The sequence below is a fragment of the Camellia sinensis genome, chromosome 4 (genome assembly GCF_055761805.1).
Source record: "Camellia sinensis isolate YWXY chromosome 4, ASM5576180v1, whole genome shotgun sequence".
Lineage (NCBI taxonomy): Eukaryota > Viridiplantae > Streptophyta > Magnoliopsida > Ericales > Theaceae > Camellia > Camellia sinensis.
Genome location: NC_138964.1, coordinates 59,038,014 through 59,054,208, shown reverse-complemented (window position 1 = coordinate 59,054,208; position 16,195 = coordinate 59,038,014). Strand labels below are relative to the sequence as shown.

General features: G+C 36.1%; 2 protein-coding genes across 3 annotated transcripts; both read left to right on the top strand.

The window, feature by feature from the left end:
- Nucleotides 1-347: 347 nt before the first annotated feature.
- LOC145788753 (uncharacterized) lies at nucleotides 348-3,019 on the top strand. Its single transcript, XM_082924989.1, has 2 exons — nucleotides 348-731; nucleotides 957-3,019. Exons 1-2 carry the CDS (start codon nucleotides 348-350, stop codon nucleotides 1,632-1,634), a joined length of 1,062 nt encoding a protein of 353 aa, XP_082781115.1. The 3' UTR covers nucleotides 1,635-3,019.
- On the top strand, nucleotides 1,641-6,056 carry LOC114297631 (receptor-like protein 33). Of its 2 annotated transcripts, XM_082924988.1 has the most exons (3): nucleotides 1,641-2,850; nucleotides 4,771-4,881; nucleotides 5,677-6,056. In XM_082924988.1, exon 1 carries the CDS (start codon nucleotides 1,641-1,643, stop codon nucleotides 2,790-2,792), a length of 1,152 nt encoding a protein of 383 aa, XP_082781114.1. In that variant the 3' UTR covers nucleotides 2,793-2,850; nucleotides 4,771-4,881; nucleotides 5,677-6,056. The 2 variants fall into 2 exon arrangements, with proteins under 2 accessions (XP_082781114.1, XP_082781113.1); XM_082924987.1 differs by lacking the exon at nucleotides 5,677-6,056 and having other exon boundaries at nucleotides 4,771-5,029.
- Nucleotides 6,057-16,195: the final 10,139 nt, after the last annotated feature.

Below are 16,195 nucleotides of genomic sequence, written 5' to 3'. Positions count from 1 at the left end.
AAAGGGCGGCCGAGGATCCAAATTCGTCAAAGTCACTCTACTTTTGTTTGTAGGCTTTGCATTGCACCTACATTTGCCTATAAAGCATTTGGCCTCTCCCCAGTTAATAGTCAGCAAGCATTACAATACAACCTTTGTTTTTGAATCTAGGAGCAAAGATGGTCTCTAACAATCAACTCTTTCACCTCTTTTTGTTTCTTTGTTTCTTCCAGATTACTTGTTTGCATGCCCAACTCTGCACTCAACAATAGACCTCTGCATTGCTCCAATTTAAGCAACAATTTTCCTTCTATAAATATGCTGACTACGGTAGGTGTGATTCTGCCGGAATCCTTTCTTACCCGAAGATGGAGTCGTGGAAGGAGGGTTCTGATTGTTGCTCATGGGATGGGGTCGAGTGTGACAACAACACAAGTCAAGTAATTGGCCTCGACCTCAGTTGCAGCTGGCTCAACGGCACCATCCACCCCAATACCACCATCTTCTACTACTTTCCTCACCTCCAAAGCCTCAACCTTGCTTTCAATTACTTTGGTATGTCTCCAATCTCATCTGAATTTAGTCGATTCACCAGACTGACACACCTCAACCTCTCTGGCTCTGTCTTTTCTGGCAAAGTCCCTATAGAAGTCTCCTTTCTGAGCAAATTGGTCTCGCTTGATCTCTCTGACAATGATGGTTTGAGGTTGGAAGAACCTGGATTTGAATTACTTGTTCAAAACTTAACCAAGGTAAGAGAACTTAATCTTATGGATGTAAACATATCTTCAGTGGTTTCGAATTCCTTGCTCAATCTAACTTCTTTAACACTTCTCAATCTTCGTTCGTGTGGATTGCTTGGAAAATTTCCTGACGGAATTTTCCATTTACCATATCTGAATAAGCTGCGTATAGTCTATAATCTTGCTCTCACCGGTTATTTTCCCAAGTTTATAAACTCGAGCAGTCCTCTCCAGGACTTGGAGCTTCAATACACTAATTTCTCTGGAGAACTACCTGACTCAATTGGGAATTTGAAGTCCTTGAAAATGTTGGGTGCCTTTGGTTGTGAATTTTATGGATCCATCCCTACGTCGCTCGGAAACCTTACGGAAATGATTGCTTTAGGCATCGACGATAACAATTTCACTGGCATGCTTCCATCTTCACTTTCAAACCTTGGAAATCTTGTCTACTTGCGAGTTGGGGGTAATAATTTTGAAGGTAAAATCGCAGATTTTTTACCTAATGTAAAAAGTCTTCTATATTTATATATTGGTCCAAATAACTTCGGCTGTTCATTCCCATCATTGGGTGCAAACCTAACATCACTTATTGTGTTAGATTTGTCAAATACTCAGCTAACGGGACCTCTTCCATCACAAATAATTGGACTTCCAAATCTAACGTCGTTAAGTTTAGAGGATAACTTAATCAACGGTACAATTCCGTCTTGGGTTTTCAGCTTACCAGCATTGGAATACTTCAAAATCAGCAATAACAAATTGACTGGCCATGTAAAAGAGTTCAAATCCTCTCATTTAAGTGTTGTTGATTTGAGCAATAACAGCCTACATGGTAGGTTTCCAAGTTCAACCTTCAAACTCGTGAACCTTACTAGTCTCATTCTTTCATCAAATAACTTCAGTGGTTAGCTAGACATGCTCTGTCATGCAGTTTCCCTTGAAATTCTTGTCCTGTCTAATAATAGCTTTAATGGTTCTATTCCACAATGTTTAGGAAATTTCAGCACATATTTCTTTGTGCTCGATCTGCGGAAGAATAATTTTTCTGGCACCATTCCTAATACATTTGTAAAGGAAAATTTCTTCGAAACTATCAACCTTAATGGAAATGGATTTGAGGGGGCAGTACCAAAATCTTTAGTCAATTGCAAAATGCTAGAAGTGCTAGATCTTGGATGTAACAAGTTCTCTGACAATTTTCCACATTGGCTGGAAAAACTACAATCGTTGCAAGTTCTAATTTTGAGATCTAACAAATTCCATGGGCCCATGCCAACTTCAAAAGCCAAGTTTCCCTTCCTTAACTTGCGAGTTATGGATTTGTCTGACAATTATTTTACTGGTCTATTGCCAAAAAAATATTTCAAGAATTTCAATGCTATGATGAGTGTTGACGAAGCCAGTTTTAAATTGCAATACTTAAGTATGAGTCGCAGTTTCACATATTACTATAGTTTGACTATAGTAATCAAAGGATCAACCATAGAAATGGTAAAAGTCCTAACCATTTTCACTGCAATTGATTTATCGAAAAACAATTTCGAAGGTGAGATTCCAGAGATCATTGGAAGGCTAAATTCAATCCGAGGGCTCAACTTATCCCACAACAACCTTACAGGTCATATACCAGCATCTCTTGCTAATTCGACAACGCTCGAATGGTTAGATCTCTCTTCCAACAAACTCACTGGAAAGATCCCTCAACAACTAAGGAATTTGATATCCCTTGAAGTCTTGAACCTTTCTCAGAATCAACTAGTAGGACCGATACCACAAGGCAACCAATTTGATACATTTTTAAATGATTCCTACATTGGCAACTTGGCATTATGTGGACCTCCATTGTTAAATACATGCAATCCAAGGACACCACAACCACCACCCTTGATGTTTCAACAAGAAGACAATACTTCAAGTGGATTCAATTGGTATGTCATATTGCCGGGTTATGGATGTGGGCTGGTATGGGGATTTTTTATGGGATATCTTATGTTCTCTAGAGGAAAACCTCAATGGCTTGTGAGGATCATTGAAGGTGAACGAAACAAAAGCGGAAAGAGATTTTAAAAGCATTCTCACAGGAATAGAGCAAGGTGAAATTAGCCAATGCAAGTGGTGTCCTTTGGTAAGTATTTACAATCAATTTTTGCAGTCTTTCGCTTGATCATGAAAAGCTATAGCTTGGTTATGGTTGCTATCTAGTCTTTTTTTAGTTTCTTAGCACTTTAATTGTATCATACAAAATAAATCTATTTTATTTCCTTTGATGTTTATACAAAGCAGCTGATTGGAAATCATCTTGCGAAAAATAATAAATAAATAAATAAAATCATGGAAGTAATAAATGAGTAGTGAAAAAAAGGTTTGCTATTGACTCTAATGGCTGCAATTGAAAGAGGTATAACTTGTGAGACTTGGGCACTTTTTTAGTAGTCTTTTTTTTTTTTTTTGAAAATTTACTTTTATACCCTAAAATATGGTCACTTTTTCTACTTCATTCTTAAATTATTAATTGCATATGATTTTAGTTCTTATGGTCTGATTTAGACAATCTATCCAAATCATTAATGAGAAAAATCTAATCTAATGGTTGGAAAAATAATTTTACAATTTTGACAACTTAAATTGTATAACTAAACATCTATTTTCTTACAAACACAATATTAGATAACTTACCCTCAACAACCAAGCACCCATATTTCTCTCTATTTCAAATAATAAATAAAAGAATGAGTGCTTGGCTAGGTAAATTTACACCAACCTCTCCTAATCACCGTGGGTGTTATACTTAGCTTATTTGCATCAGTATTCATTATTTATATAGATAAAAAAAATTATATTTACCTTGTTTGGTTTAATTTATTTTTCAGAAATTTGAGGTTTTTTTTTGCTTTTCCTTTTTAGTGATTTTTTTAATATTTTACGAATATTATTTTATTTCTTATACACACCTAATCTATATACACTTAAAAAGAGTAATATTTATGAGAATAAAAACTTTAAAAATTCACCAAATAATAAAAAATATTACAAAAATTCAGTACATTTTCTTATTTTGTTGTATTTAATGATTTTTTTCTTTTAAATTGTCATATTTTTTTTATACCCTAAACTATAGTCACATTTTTTACTTCATTCCTAAATTAATAGATGCATCTATTTGGTCCCTATTGCTTCTTATTTTTGTTCATATATTCTAATTGAAGACAATCTCTACAAATCAGTAATAGTGAAAATTAATCTAACGTGTAAAAATAGTAATTTAAGAATTTAGAAAATTTAAATCATACAACTAAACCCATATTTTCTTATTCACACTATATTAAACAATATTAGATAGCTCACACTCTACAACCAAACACCTATATTCCCCTCTACCCCTCTTCTCAAATAATGAATAAAACAAATATGTGTTTGGTTGTACAATTTAGAGTAAATTATATAGACATCTCTTAAAATTTGAAGAAAAGGAGTTCTATCTAATTTACTGTTGAAATACAAGTGTGATAATTCGTTCGTTAGATACATTATAAGTCTCATTTCAGTGATCTGAATCATATAATTTTATGATTTTTTTGTGTAGATCATGCACGATAAAATTTAGATTGATGCGATATTTTTATCCATATAATTTTTTTTTCATATTGCTCTTTAAAAAAAATGAATGGATAATTTCAAAATTATACTTATTATTCATTTTCTTTGAACAAATGAATGAAAACATATAATTATGAATATCGAATAAATCTAATTTTTTAAAATTATATATCAAAATAAGACATGTGGTGGCTCTATAAATCCCAACAAACAGCCCTCTAGTAAAACAACCCTCTAGTAAAATAGTGGATGAAAGAAAATCCTTCCCCATTAAAATTGAGAAAAAGTAGAAGTGTTTTCATTGTTTTCATTGTTTTCATACATTAATTGAAGCTATCTAATAAGCATATATGGTTTTCAAAATATCTTTGGGTGGCATGCATATCAAATCCAGCATGTTCATGAAATTCATCAGTAACTGTAGTTATCTTTGATTTGTGTGTTGTAGATGCGGTGCATTTTAATTTGATTTAAGCGGCACATCTTTTGAAGTCATGGCGAATTTCGGTCAAGCTGATGTATTACGTAATGCTAGGAAGTTGAAGATACAGTATCCAAGGTTAGAATGTATATGTACATATATATTAGTGGGTTGTGTGTTGATCGATGAGTGTGCTGTTAAATCTGTGAAATATAAATTTTAATTTTGATTTAAAAATAAATATGTTATATGCTGCTCAAGTAGTAAAGATGTTTCTCATATTGAAGATTTTGGGTTCCACCCTGTTTCTCATATTGAAGATTTTGGGTTCCACCCTTTTGTTTAGTCCGTATTTTCTAGCGTTTGATATAATGAAAAACGAAAGTCGACGAAAAATATTTTTCATGATCAAGAAAAACCAAGCTTATTTGGGCATGAAATGTTTCACTTTTAAAAGGTAACAAATATTTTTCAGACTAAAATTTTATTAATATCACCACACTACCGCCGTCAGTCTCACCTCCACCACCACACCGCCATCACCACAACCACCACCACCATCATCGTCGCTATCACTTCCATTGCCACCCCACCACCTTGCTACCACCTTCACCTTCATTCCTCCACCACCACCACCACCACCACCACCACCAAATATAGAAAAACAACATTTTCTACAAATAAAAAAACAATTGAAAATCTTTTTTTTTCCCCAAATAAACAGAGAGTAAAGAATGCACTTTCTCTCTGCATCTCACATGGTGGAAGGGTGGGTGCTGTGACAGTACCTGTGCTGTCACACCTTGTAAGGTTTATTCCGATCATATTTTGATGATGTGAATCGTTTATATTATAAGATTTATTAAATATATCAACCAAATAAAAAATAAAATTAATCAGACAAATATAACCTCTGTATTGTTATTTGTATAGTGCTGTCAATATACAATTTCGGTGGGTTCATTTGGTGAATAGTGCTGTGTGTGTTTTTAAAACCTTAGTGCTCTTCTTATTGCTGCTTTTGGCTGGTGCTTCAAAGTCTTCTCAGTTTTCGGTTTCTGGCTGCTTCGAAGCACTGTTTGGGTATATATCTGGCTACTTCAGTGGCGACTAATTTGGATTTATTGTCTTGGGTTTTCAATAGCTTGTTTGAATATAATTTGTTACGTCTAGTTGGTGAGTTATCTCTTTTTGATAATTTAAAATTTATTTAAGGGTGATTGTGAGACCTTTGAATCTCGTTTGTAATAATTTGTAAACTCTTGATTGATAGTGAGATCAGATTACGGTCCTATGGACATACTTTACATCGACGGAACCACGTAAAAAAATTTGTGTGGTTGATTTATTTTTTCACATTATTTTTCAACAATGATTCATCCCCCCTTTTCCTCCCACCCCCTTTGACCCCCTCTCTCTCTCTCATTGGTTACTTTTTCTTTTTCTTTTTCTTTTTTTTTATACTCCTCCAATCACCACTCGCCACGTGACAAAGGGGGTGAGGGGGTGACCCCCAAAAGGGGGTCCCAAGCATTATTCTTTTAATAATGAGTAAAGAAAAAATTAAATAAAAACAAGATTTGAAGTTTGAGAACTTATTTGTTACAATTAAAAAAATACAAGACCAAAGTAAAATTCGAGTGAAAATTACAAGGTATGTAACCTTTCTAAAGTTGGCATCACATGTGTGGTTTGACATTAACCATGAGAGATACCAGTTCTTATGATCTAATAGGGAAAGATATGACATTACTTCAGTTAGATGGCAAAAGCTTGCATCGAGCATGTCATGCAATTAAAAGCAAACTTAGGTTGAGTTTGGAGGTATAGTGACTTTTAATATAATGCATTTTTAAATTAAACTAGCGGAAAAGAAAATGTTGTAAAAAGATTTGGCACGGTTGATTGTTGCACTAATGTACTTTCACAATAGTTATTGTTTAACTAGTATGTGCTTAAACATGAAAGCGTTTAAAGATGCATTAAACACCTTAAAGCTTTTGAAGGACTATAAAAGCGATTATAAACTAAATGCACTCCAGTACCAAATAGGACCTTGAATCCCATCCTAACTCCTGTTGTGATTTAACAAAGAGATGTGAGTTGTGATTTTAAACCAAGTGGTGAAACTTTTAAATTAAAAGTTGTGACTTTTGAATTTATGGAGTATAACCCATGCCTATGCAAAGATGAAAACGATTGGCATTTGGAGATGGAACTTCATGTTTTCTGTCTAGAATTTATATATATATTTTTTTATTTTTTCTCTTTTACTTAGTGGTTTAAATCTAAAGATATTCAAGACACTACAAGAATTTTCACTTTTTTAGTCGCCAAAAGTCAATTTTTAGTCACCAAAGGCTCTTAGCGACTAAATTGTTTGATCACAGCGTTAGTCGCGGAAGAATTGTCAGGAAAGGTAATTGGCGACTAAAATTACTTTAGTCGCCAAATGTATTAAATTTCCAACTAAATTTTTTGTCGCCAAAAGGCTGGAAATAAAATTAAATAGCACATTTTTGGCGACCAATTTTTTTTTGTTGCCAAATGCTTCAGTTATTGTTAACGACTAAACATTTAGTCGCGAAAAAATATTTTAGCTACTAAATATATTAGTCGCCTAAAGTAAATACTTGTATTTTGGCTACTAACATTTTAGTCGCCTAAAGTCAAATTTTTTTGGCTACTAAAGGTTTAGTCGCCTAAAGTGTTATGTTTTTGGCTACTAAAATTTTAGTCGGCAAATAGTTTTTGTTTTGGTTACTAAACATTTGGTCGTTTAAAGTCACACATTTTTCGCTACTTACTTTTTAGTTAGCAAAAGTGTTTTTATTCTTCAACTTTTGTTTTTAGCTACGAAATATTTTAGTTGCCAAATTTTTGATTTTCTTTTGGCTACAAAACTTTTAGTCGCCAAATGTTTGCTTTTCTTTTGCCTACAAAACTTTTAGTTGCCAAATGTTTGATTTTTGATTTTTTTTTTTGTTTTTTTCCTACAAAACTTTTAGTCGCCCAAACTATTTTCCATGATAATATGTTTTTATCACAAAATTATAATTTCTCCACAACCTGTCTATATTCCATGCAACCTGTAATACGTATATAAACAAAATGATACATATATACCATCAATCATTCCACAATCTACATCCGTATACAAAAAATAAATAACTTTAAATGTCAAAATCCATACAAACCAACTATTGTCCAAACTAAAATAATAATTCCATACAAAATATAGAATTATACAAAAATCAAAGCCCTCCGTGTACAAAAAATTCATTTATTACCATGCGAAATGACCATTTGAGATGGTGCAAATGACCATCGTAATTTGTACCACGACAAAAGTTTTTCTATAAACCATAACAAAAGCTTATATATGTACCACGACAAAAGGTCATATGTATGTACGACAACAAATGGTCATATGTGTACCACGACATAAGGTGATCTACGTATCATGCTAGTAATTATTAGTTGGTTGCCAAAAATTTTCTGTATCAGTAATACTGAACTACACAAAAGCCGAGGACGACAAAAGTATTAGTTCTAGACAAAAGTGAAATTTCTTCTCCATACACCAAAATGGATTATACACAAGTCCACGCAACATCTAAAAAAAAAAAAAAAACATTAGACTTGGTTACAAAATATCAATTCAGTTAGCCATAGGAAAAAAGTTGTAACATGCATTTAAGGTAGAACAATCTAAAAATGTCTTCTTGGAAATAAAAACATATATATATGTATCATGCAATATTTATTCCAACCAACGACACAAACAATCTATTATGTAATTTTTTCGTCCTATAAATATACAAAGGCAATTATTAGAATATGTGGATGTTATTTTCATAAAGTTGTTGCTATTTAAACTAAGTGTTACTCATTTTTCGACTAAGTGTAAGGCATTTTTGGCTCTAACTCCCAATCTACAAGTCCGAAAAAAATTTCGTCTGTTGTCACAGGTCCTATTTGTCACGAGGAAGCTGTTCGTGACAGCCATACTGTGGGCACTGTGTTGAATTTTCGACCCTAGAACGCCATTTTTCGAATAAGTTTAAGGCGTTTTCAGCTCTAGCACTAAACCTATGGGTCAGAATTACATTCTGTCTATTGTCACAAGTCCTAATTGTCATAGGGAAGCTGTCTGTTACACAGACGATGTTGAGGGGGCTGTTTTGAATTTTTGCCCCCGGAAACCCCCTTTTTCGACTAAGTGTAAGGCGTTTTCGGCTCTAACTCCCAACCTACAGGTCCAAATTACATTTCGTCTATTGTCATAGGTCCAATTTGTCACAGGAAGCTGTTCGTGAGAGCCGCATGGTGGTTTGGGAGTTGTTTTGAATTTTTGCCCCTGTAACGCCTTTTTCAACTAAGTTTAAGGTGTTTTCGGCTCAAACTCCAAGCCCACGGGTCCTAATTACATTTCGTCTATTGTCATAGGTCATAATTGCCATGGGAAAGCTGTCCGTGAGAGCCACACGGTGGTTCGGGGGTAGTTTTGAATTTTCGCCCCCGGAACACCCTTTTTCGACTATGTTTAAGGCATTTTCGGCTCAAACTCCAAGCCTACGCGTCCTAATTACATTCTATCAGTTGTCATAGGCCCTAATTGTCATGGAAAAACTGTCCGTGAGAGTCACATGGTGGTTTGGGAGCTGTTTTGAATTTTCGCCCCCGAAAATCTTTTTTTCGACTAAGTTTAAGGCGTTTTCAGCTCTAACTCCCAACCTACAGGTCCGAATTACATTCCGTCTGTCATCATAGGTTTTATTTGGCATGGAGAAGCTTTCTGTGAGACCTACATGGTGGTTCGGGGGCTGTTTTGAATTTTTGCCCCCGGAACGCCCTTTTTCGACCAAGTGTAAGGCGTATTCGGCTCTAACTCCCAACCTACGGGTCCGAATTACATTCCGTCAGTTGTCACAAGTCCTATTTCTTAAGGGGAAGTTGTTTATGATAGCCACACGATGGTTTGGGGGCTATTTTGAATTTTCACCCCCCGAAACTCCCTTTTTCGACTAAGTTTAAGGCATTTTCAGCTCTAACTCCCAACCTACGGGTTCAAATTATATTCCGTTTGTTGTCATAAGTCCTAATTGTCATATGGAAGCTGTCCATGAGAGCCACACAGTGGTTCGGGAGCTGTTTTGAATTTTTTCGCCCGGAACGCCCTTTTTCGACTAAGTGTAAGGCACATTCGGCTCTAACTCCCAACCTACGGGTCTGAATTACATTTCGTCAGTTGTCATAAGTCCTATTTGTCAAGGGGAAGCTGTTTGTGACAACCATACGGTGGTTCGGGGGCTGTTTTGAATTTTTTCCCTCGGAACGCCCTTTTTTAACTAAGTTTAAGGCATTTTTGGCTTTAACTTCCAACCTACGGGTTTGAATTACATTCCGTCTATTGTCAAGGGTCCTAATTGTCATGGGAAAGCTTTCTATATGAGCCATATGGTGGTTCGGGGGCTGTTTTGAATTTTTGCCCCCAAAACGCCCTTTGCCGACTAAGTGTAAGGCGTATTCGGCTCTAACTCCCAGCCTACGGGTTCGAATTACATTCCGTCAGTTGTCATAAGTCCTATTTTTCATGGAAAAGCTGTCCGCGACAGCCACACGATGGTTCGGGGGCTGTTTTGAATTTTTGCCCCCGAAATGCCCTTTTTCGACTAAGTTTAAGGCATTTTTGGCTCTAACTTCCAATCTACGGGTCTGAATTACATTCCTTCTATTGTCACAGGTCCTAACTGTCATGGGGAAGCTGTCTGTGAGAGCCACACGGTGGTTAGGGGGCTGTTTTGAATTTTTGCCCCTGAAATGCCCTTTTTTGACTAAGTGTAAGGCGTATTCAGCTCTAATTTCCAACATACGGGTCCGAATTACATTCTGTCAGTTGTCACAAGTCCTGTTTGTTAATGGGAAGCTGTCCATAATAGCCACACAGTGGTTCAGGGGCTGTTTTGAATTTCTTTCCCCGGAATGCCCTTTTTCAACTAAGTTTAAGGCGTTTTCTGCTCTAACTCCCCACCTACGGGTCTGAATTACATTTCGTCTATTGTTACAAATCCTATTTGTCATGGGGTAGCTGTTTGTGAGAGTCATATGGTGGTTCAGAGGCTGTTTTGAATTTTTTCCCCTGAAACTCCATTTTTTGACTAAGTTTAAGGCATATTCGGCTCTAACTCCCAACCTACGGGTCCGAATTACATTCCGTCTCTTGTCACAGGTCTTATTTGTCAAGGGAAAGCTGTCTGTGGGAGCCACAAGGTGGTTCGGGGGCTGTTTGGAATTTTCATCCCCAGAATGCCCTTTTTCGACTAAGTTTAATGCGTATTCGGTTCTAATTCCCAGCTTACGCGTGCTAATTTCATCTGTTGCCACAGGTCCTAATTCTAAAGATGTGCTAAGTGAGGTGTTTTTTCATGGTCCTATGTGTTGTTGTTGTTGTTGTTGTTGTTGTTGTTGTTTTTTTTTTTTTTTTTTTTTTTTTTTTTTTTTTTTTTTGAAGTTTATCATTTAATGAAATTCCATTGTTGCTATAACATGGGAGAAAGAGTTTAATCCTTACATGTAGTTGACCACATTTGGGATGAATCCATTCGTTTGTATTCTTCGACTTGTGTGATTTCGAATAAAATTTCGAAAAATCCAACTCTCTATTTTCATCTGCCTGTTACTTTCAAATAACAAAATTAATTCATCACAATAGTAACCATGACTTTTGGTTACACATATAAGTGATGAGAAATATTTTTCAAATGCATTTAGCTCACCATGATCGACATTGCTATTGGAAAAGATCGAGATCCACTTGTATGATTGTATGGTAGCAAACTCCTATTTGCTTTACTAGCTTTTGAGAGTTTAAAAAAAAGAAAAGAAAAGGAATTATTCAAGAATTAGTACATATCAATGCATAATATGCAACTAAAGCAATAGAGTCGTTTATATTTGTTTGTTACCAAATGAAATTCATCCTTCCAAGCCACATCAATTATATGTTTCCAGTTGTCCAAGCAAACTCTTGTAGGCCGATGACTATATGGGTCATCAACACCCTCTTTTTCAAGTTTTTCGAAGTGTTTCTTTAGGTTGTACCTCCAATCCTTGTACAAGAGATATGCTTTTGTATCAACGATCTCTTGAGCTTGTTCATTAGTATGAAAATCCTCACCAATTTCAAACTTGTCCTGCAAGCATAAGTGTGTGAAGTATTACACAAATTAAATGCAGCAATTGCAAATTAACGTAATGAAGACATTTAGTTTAAGGTCAGAAATTACTAGCATAGCTTGTACAACAACATCTTTGATACTCTAATCAATTTTCTTCCATGACTTCACTTCCTTGAGAGGGCACAACCGCCTTATCTGCAATCCCAACTCATTTGTTGCAGGGGTGGCATTCCCTTCAGTGATTGCATTCAACATGCGATTGACATAAAAATGTAGTTTCTCCCCTTTTTTGCTCGCAATTTTTTTTGGCACTCCTTTTCTGAGTGTAGGTCCACGTACACGAGTTGACCTACTTTTCCCTGGTCAAGAAGGGGAAACAAGTGTAAGGCCTTGAAATTGTAAATAGTGTCCCAAACATATAATTGACAATAATTACTTACAATGGTATTTTTTTTTAGGTAAGTAAGTTATAAATTAAAACGATAAAATATTTACAAAAGCTTGGAAGAGGCATCCCTCAGGCACTACAAAGCTATCTACAAAGCAAGAAACAATACAAAAAAATTTGCTGGTCGTGGGCGTGGGCTAAACACTATCCAACACAGTCCCAAACCAAAAGGAATCAAATGACAAGTACACACAAAGAAAAATCACAGCTAGCATTGCCATAAGAATAGGTTAGTCACCCTCTACGAGCAAAACAGTAGCAGGCAGCAACGCAACAGATATATGGGCAGCATGCAACATCAAAAAAATAAGAACCACAATGGTAGACAACACCATAAGCATACACCCTAATCAAGACAACAATCTGCCGCAAAGTCAACACCCATTATACCAAATGAGAAACATCTACCCAGGCCAGTGCAAGATCAGCACAACCACTACTGCATCCAATGGAGCTTAAGCTGTTGTAGCTCAGCATGAGCCACAACCAGCAAAACAGCGAGACAGCAACAGCAGTATCCAGAACAGCAAGCTCAACGAACAGAAATTTATTTTCCAAAAAAAAACCCCCCAGCAAGACAGTGAAATTGATTTTCAGATTAATCGATCTAATAGACTGAATATCAAGTTATAAAAAATAAAAATAAAAAACCACATAATTCAATAGCCTTGGGTGATGGTGACAATTTAAGGAATCTTCTACCCTTGTTGAAACTTCAACTTCCTCTTCAACAAATCAGTGTGAAAATGCTATTGTGTGAATGTAGTCCTATTCTGAGATAAATCTTTGAGTTCCTGCTTATGATATTTAGATTCTTATTTGATTTTTATTTGTATATCATAGTTTTCTGATTCGGATTGGGTGTATTAATTTCTAACAAGTTCATACATCTTTGGTGAAGGTTGCGGGACAACAAATAAGAGAATACTTGGTATCTTAATGTGATGAGATTAGATCCAGTTCCCTATATTAAATCCAGATTATATCAACCCAAAGCTCCAAAAAAAAAAAAAAAATCCCATTTTTGAAGTTTATGAGAAGAATGATCATAGGTAATATGCTTGATATAAGTTATTTCTAGACTGATTGAGATGGTCCCCAACTACCTTTTGTGTTGAAAAAAATTAATATTAAATTTTTAATTTTGTCAGCAAATTTTCTTGGGGTTTATAATTTCTCCTCCTGCTCTTACTTTCTTGTCCATTTTTTGTCATTAATTCCAAAATTGACTACCCAACTAATCATAATTTATTTATCATATTTTCTACATTCACATGGCTTCATTATTAAGATCAAAATTTTTAGTCATGACACTAGAATATTCTGGTTTAACAACATTTGTCATTTAGAAATTTTCGACTTTTTAGTAAACTGAATTTTCTTGAGTCATTTTCTAATGATGGTAATTGCACTATTATTGCACTACAATGATTTGTTAGTTATTGGCCATCATAGTTTCAAAGTTTGTGGAAAAACTTTTCTTTTTAGGGGGGTACCAACTTTTGTTGACAAGAATATCTTCTTGGCACTTTGAATTGTTCAATATTTGGTTGAATTTAAAAAAAATAAAAAAATACAACAAAATTAAAAAGAAATCAAACTAAAACTCTATGCAAAACCCTGATTTTAAAAAGATAATTTGAACTTGAATGTAATTTTTTTGTGGATTCAAGAAATTTTCTTTCTAGGTGTAGAAAAAGCATTTGCTTAAGTTTAATAAATTGATTTTTTGGGCCAAAACACACCTAGAAAACTACCCAGAAGAAGAATAAACATTGTAGTCCTCAGTCACTCAACCCTCAAGATGCAACACAAAAGTACAATGGTCTTATCTACGCCATGAGCATGTGTCTCTTCCACAACTGTTTGGGTGTCATCCGGCAGTTGTGTCTCATCGGATAAAGTCAGTGCGGGTGGCAATGTGTGGACGCGCCCTGAGGGCCTATGCTGCCACAGTTCGGACTCGATTCATCACGGTTCTTAATCTGAACCAAAGAGTCCAAATCCGGCAAATCGTTTTGAGAAAACAGATTTTTAGAAAAGAAGTGCCAAACATGGATTGCTTTGCCAAATACAGAGTCGCCACCTAAATGTTTTATTTTGGCAAATTTAGGAAACCCTGACTCATTGCCTAAGGCCACGTGTCCATAACCACCAAAGTTGCCTCAGCTCGGGAACTTGGGTACGATTGGGGAAGGTCAGCTATGAGCACCCCCTCTCGCTAGATCCGAAGATCGGCCTCTACTAACCATGATATCTAGTTTTGAAAATATTATGAATTCTTATTCCGATTATTAGCCTAATCTTACTATGTGATGCGCACAACACAAAAGTATAGACTAGATCGCCTAATTTGGAACAAAGCATCGCATATCCGTTTGTTTGGAAATGATTTGAAATCTGCTACTCACGAGTAGGCTAAAACACGGATTTCAATGGGTTGTTCCAACTCAAACAATCCAACCTTCACCCACAGGCATTCAGGCAATAATATCACATAAGCACATATCCACATGGTAAGCATGCTGCCATGTTAACATTCACACTCATGCGAGATGCTAAAGCATAAATACTTATATCGTACTCCATGCCAAAGCAACGAACTAGTTAGTAATCGTGCATGATCCTAGTTCAAGTTAACAAATGGCTAATGTATCGCATACAGAATGTCATTAGAATAGGCTCGGCTAATCTAAGGATGACATATGAAATGCGACAACTCGATGCACGTATTCAAGTTTGGAATTGAAATACTATGCGGTTAGCATGATGCACCGAGCCCGGTGCATGCAAGACTGATGAATGATGCACGCATACATAGCATAAGGTATGCTAAATTAAACATGCCCTAATACTAACCATCAAAGCAGGTAAGTAAAAGGGAGAAAGAAGTGGGGGTTGGAAGACATGCACACACGCACCCACACTTATTACAAATTCGCCCTCGCTCGGAGGGACCAAAAGAATAATACACTTTAATTAACCTACAAGCTAATTAAATAATTTACAGGCCACCTAATTAATTAACAAATCAATTAAGCTAAGGAAAGCATTAAAAGGCCTCGGGAAGAGGGATGCACGCGTGCTCGGATTGGCTTCGCTTGGAAATCCAATGCCATGCACAAGCTGCCTCTGTTTTCCCTGCTTTGCTCCTCTGAAAATGGCACAATTCCCAAGGTACACCTCATGAACACTGGGGAATGCCACCGGCATGAGAAATGGTCACCGGCCAAAGGGAGTGGTCATCGACCATCTATGGAGCTATTGGCCATCCATAATTGGTCGATCGGCACTTGATGTAGTCGACCTGCCAAAGCTTCCTGCAGAACCTGTTTTGACAGCAGCAGAGGGCAAAACAAGGCATGGCAATGCATTTCAAGCAAATGTTTGCACCAACCACACTCCTTATCATATTCATGACTCAAAGGAGCTTGGCACTCGGCCCTCGGACCATCAATCGCGCATTTCAATGCGTGATGGCCCAAGAAGCCAAGTTGCGCATTTTAATTTCAAATGAAATGCAAACCAACTAAACAAATATGGCCCAACCTCTATCACTTGATCAAAAGACAAGGCATGCATGCCAAATGCAACCTAAGCATGTTAGCTAAGTATGCAACATGAATATGCAAGCAAGTAATGTACACTAGGCACACAACCTAAGCAAACAAGCAGGCAAAGTGTGCAAGCTAACAATCATGCAAATGATATGTGACAACATATCAAGCAAACATGTGACAACATGTTAAGTAACCACAAGAGGGATGCATCCCAAATGCAACACAACTTCAAACATACAACAACATGCCATGGGCCAAATATG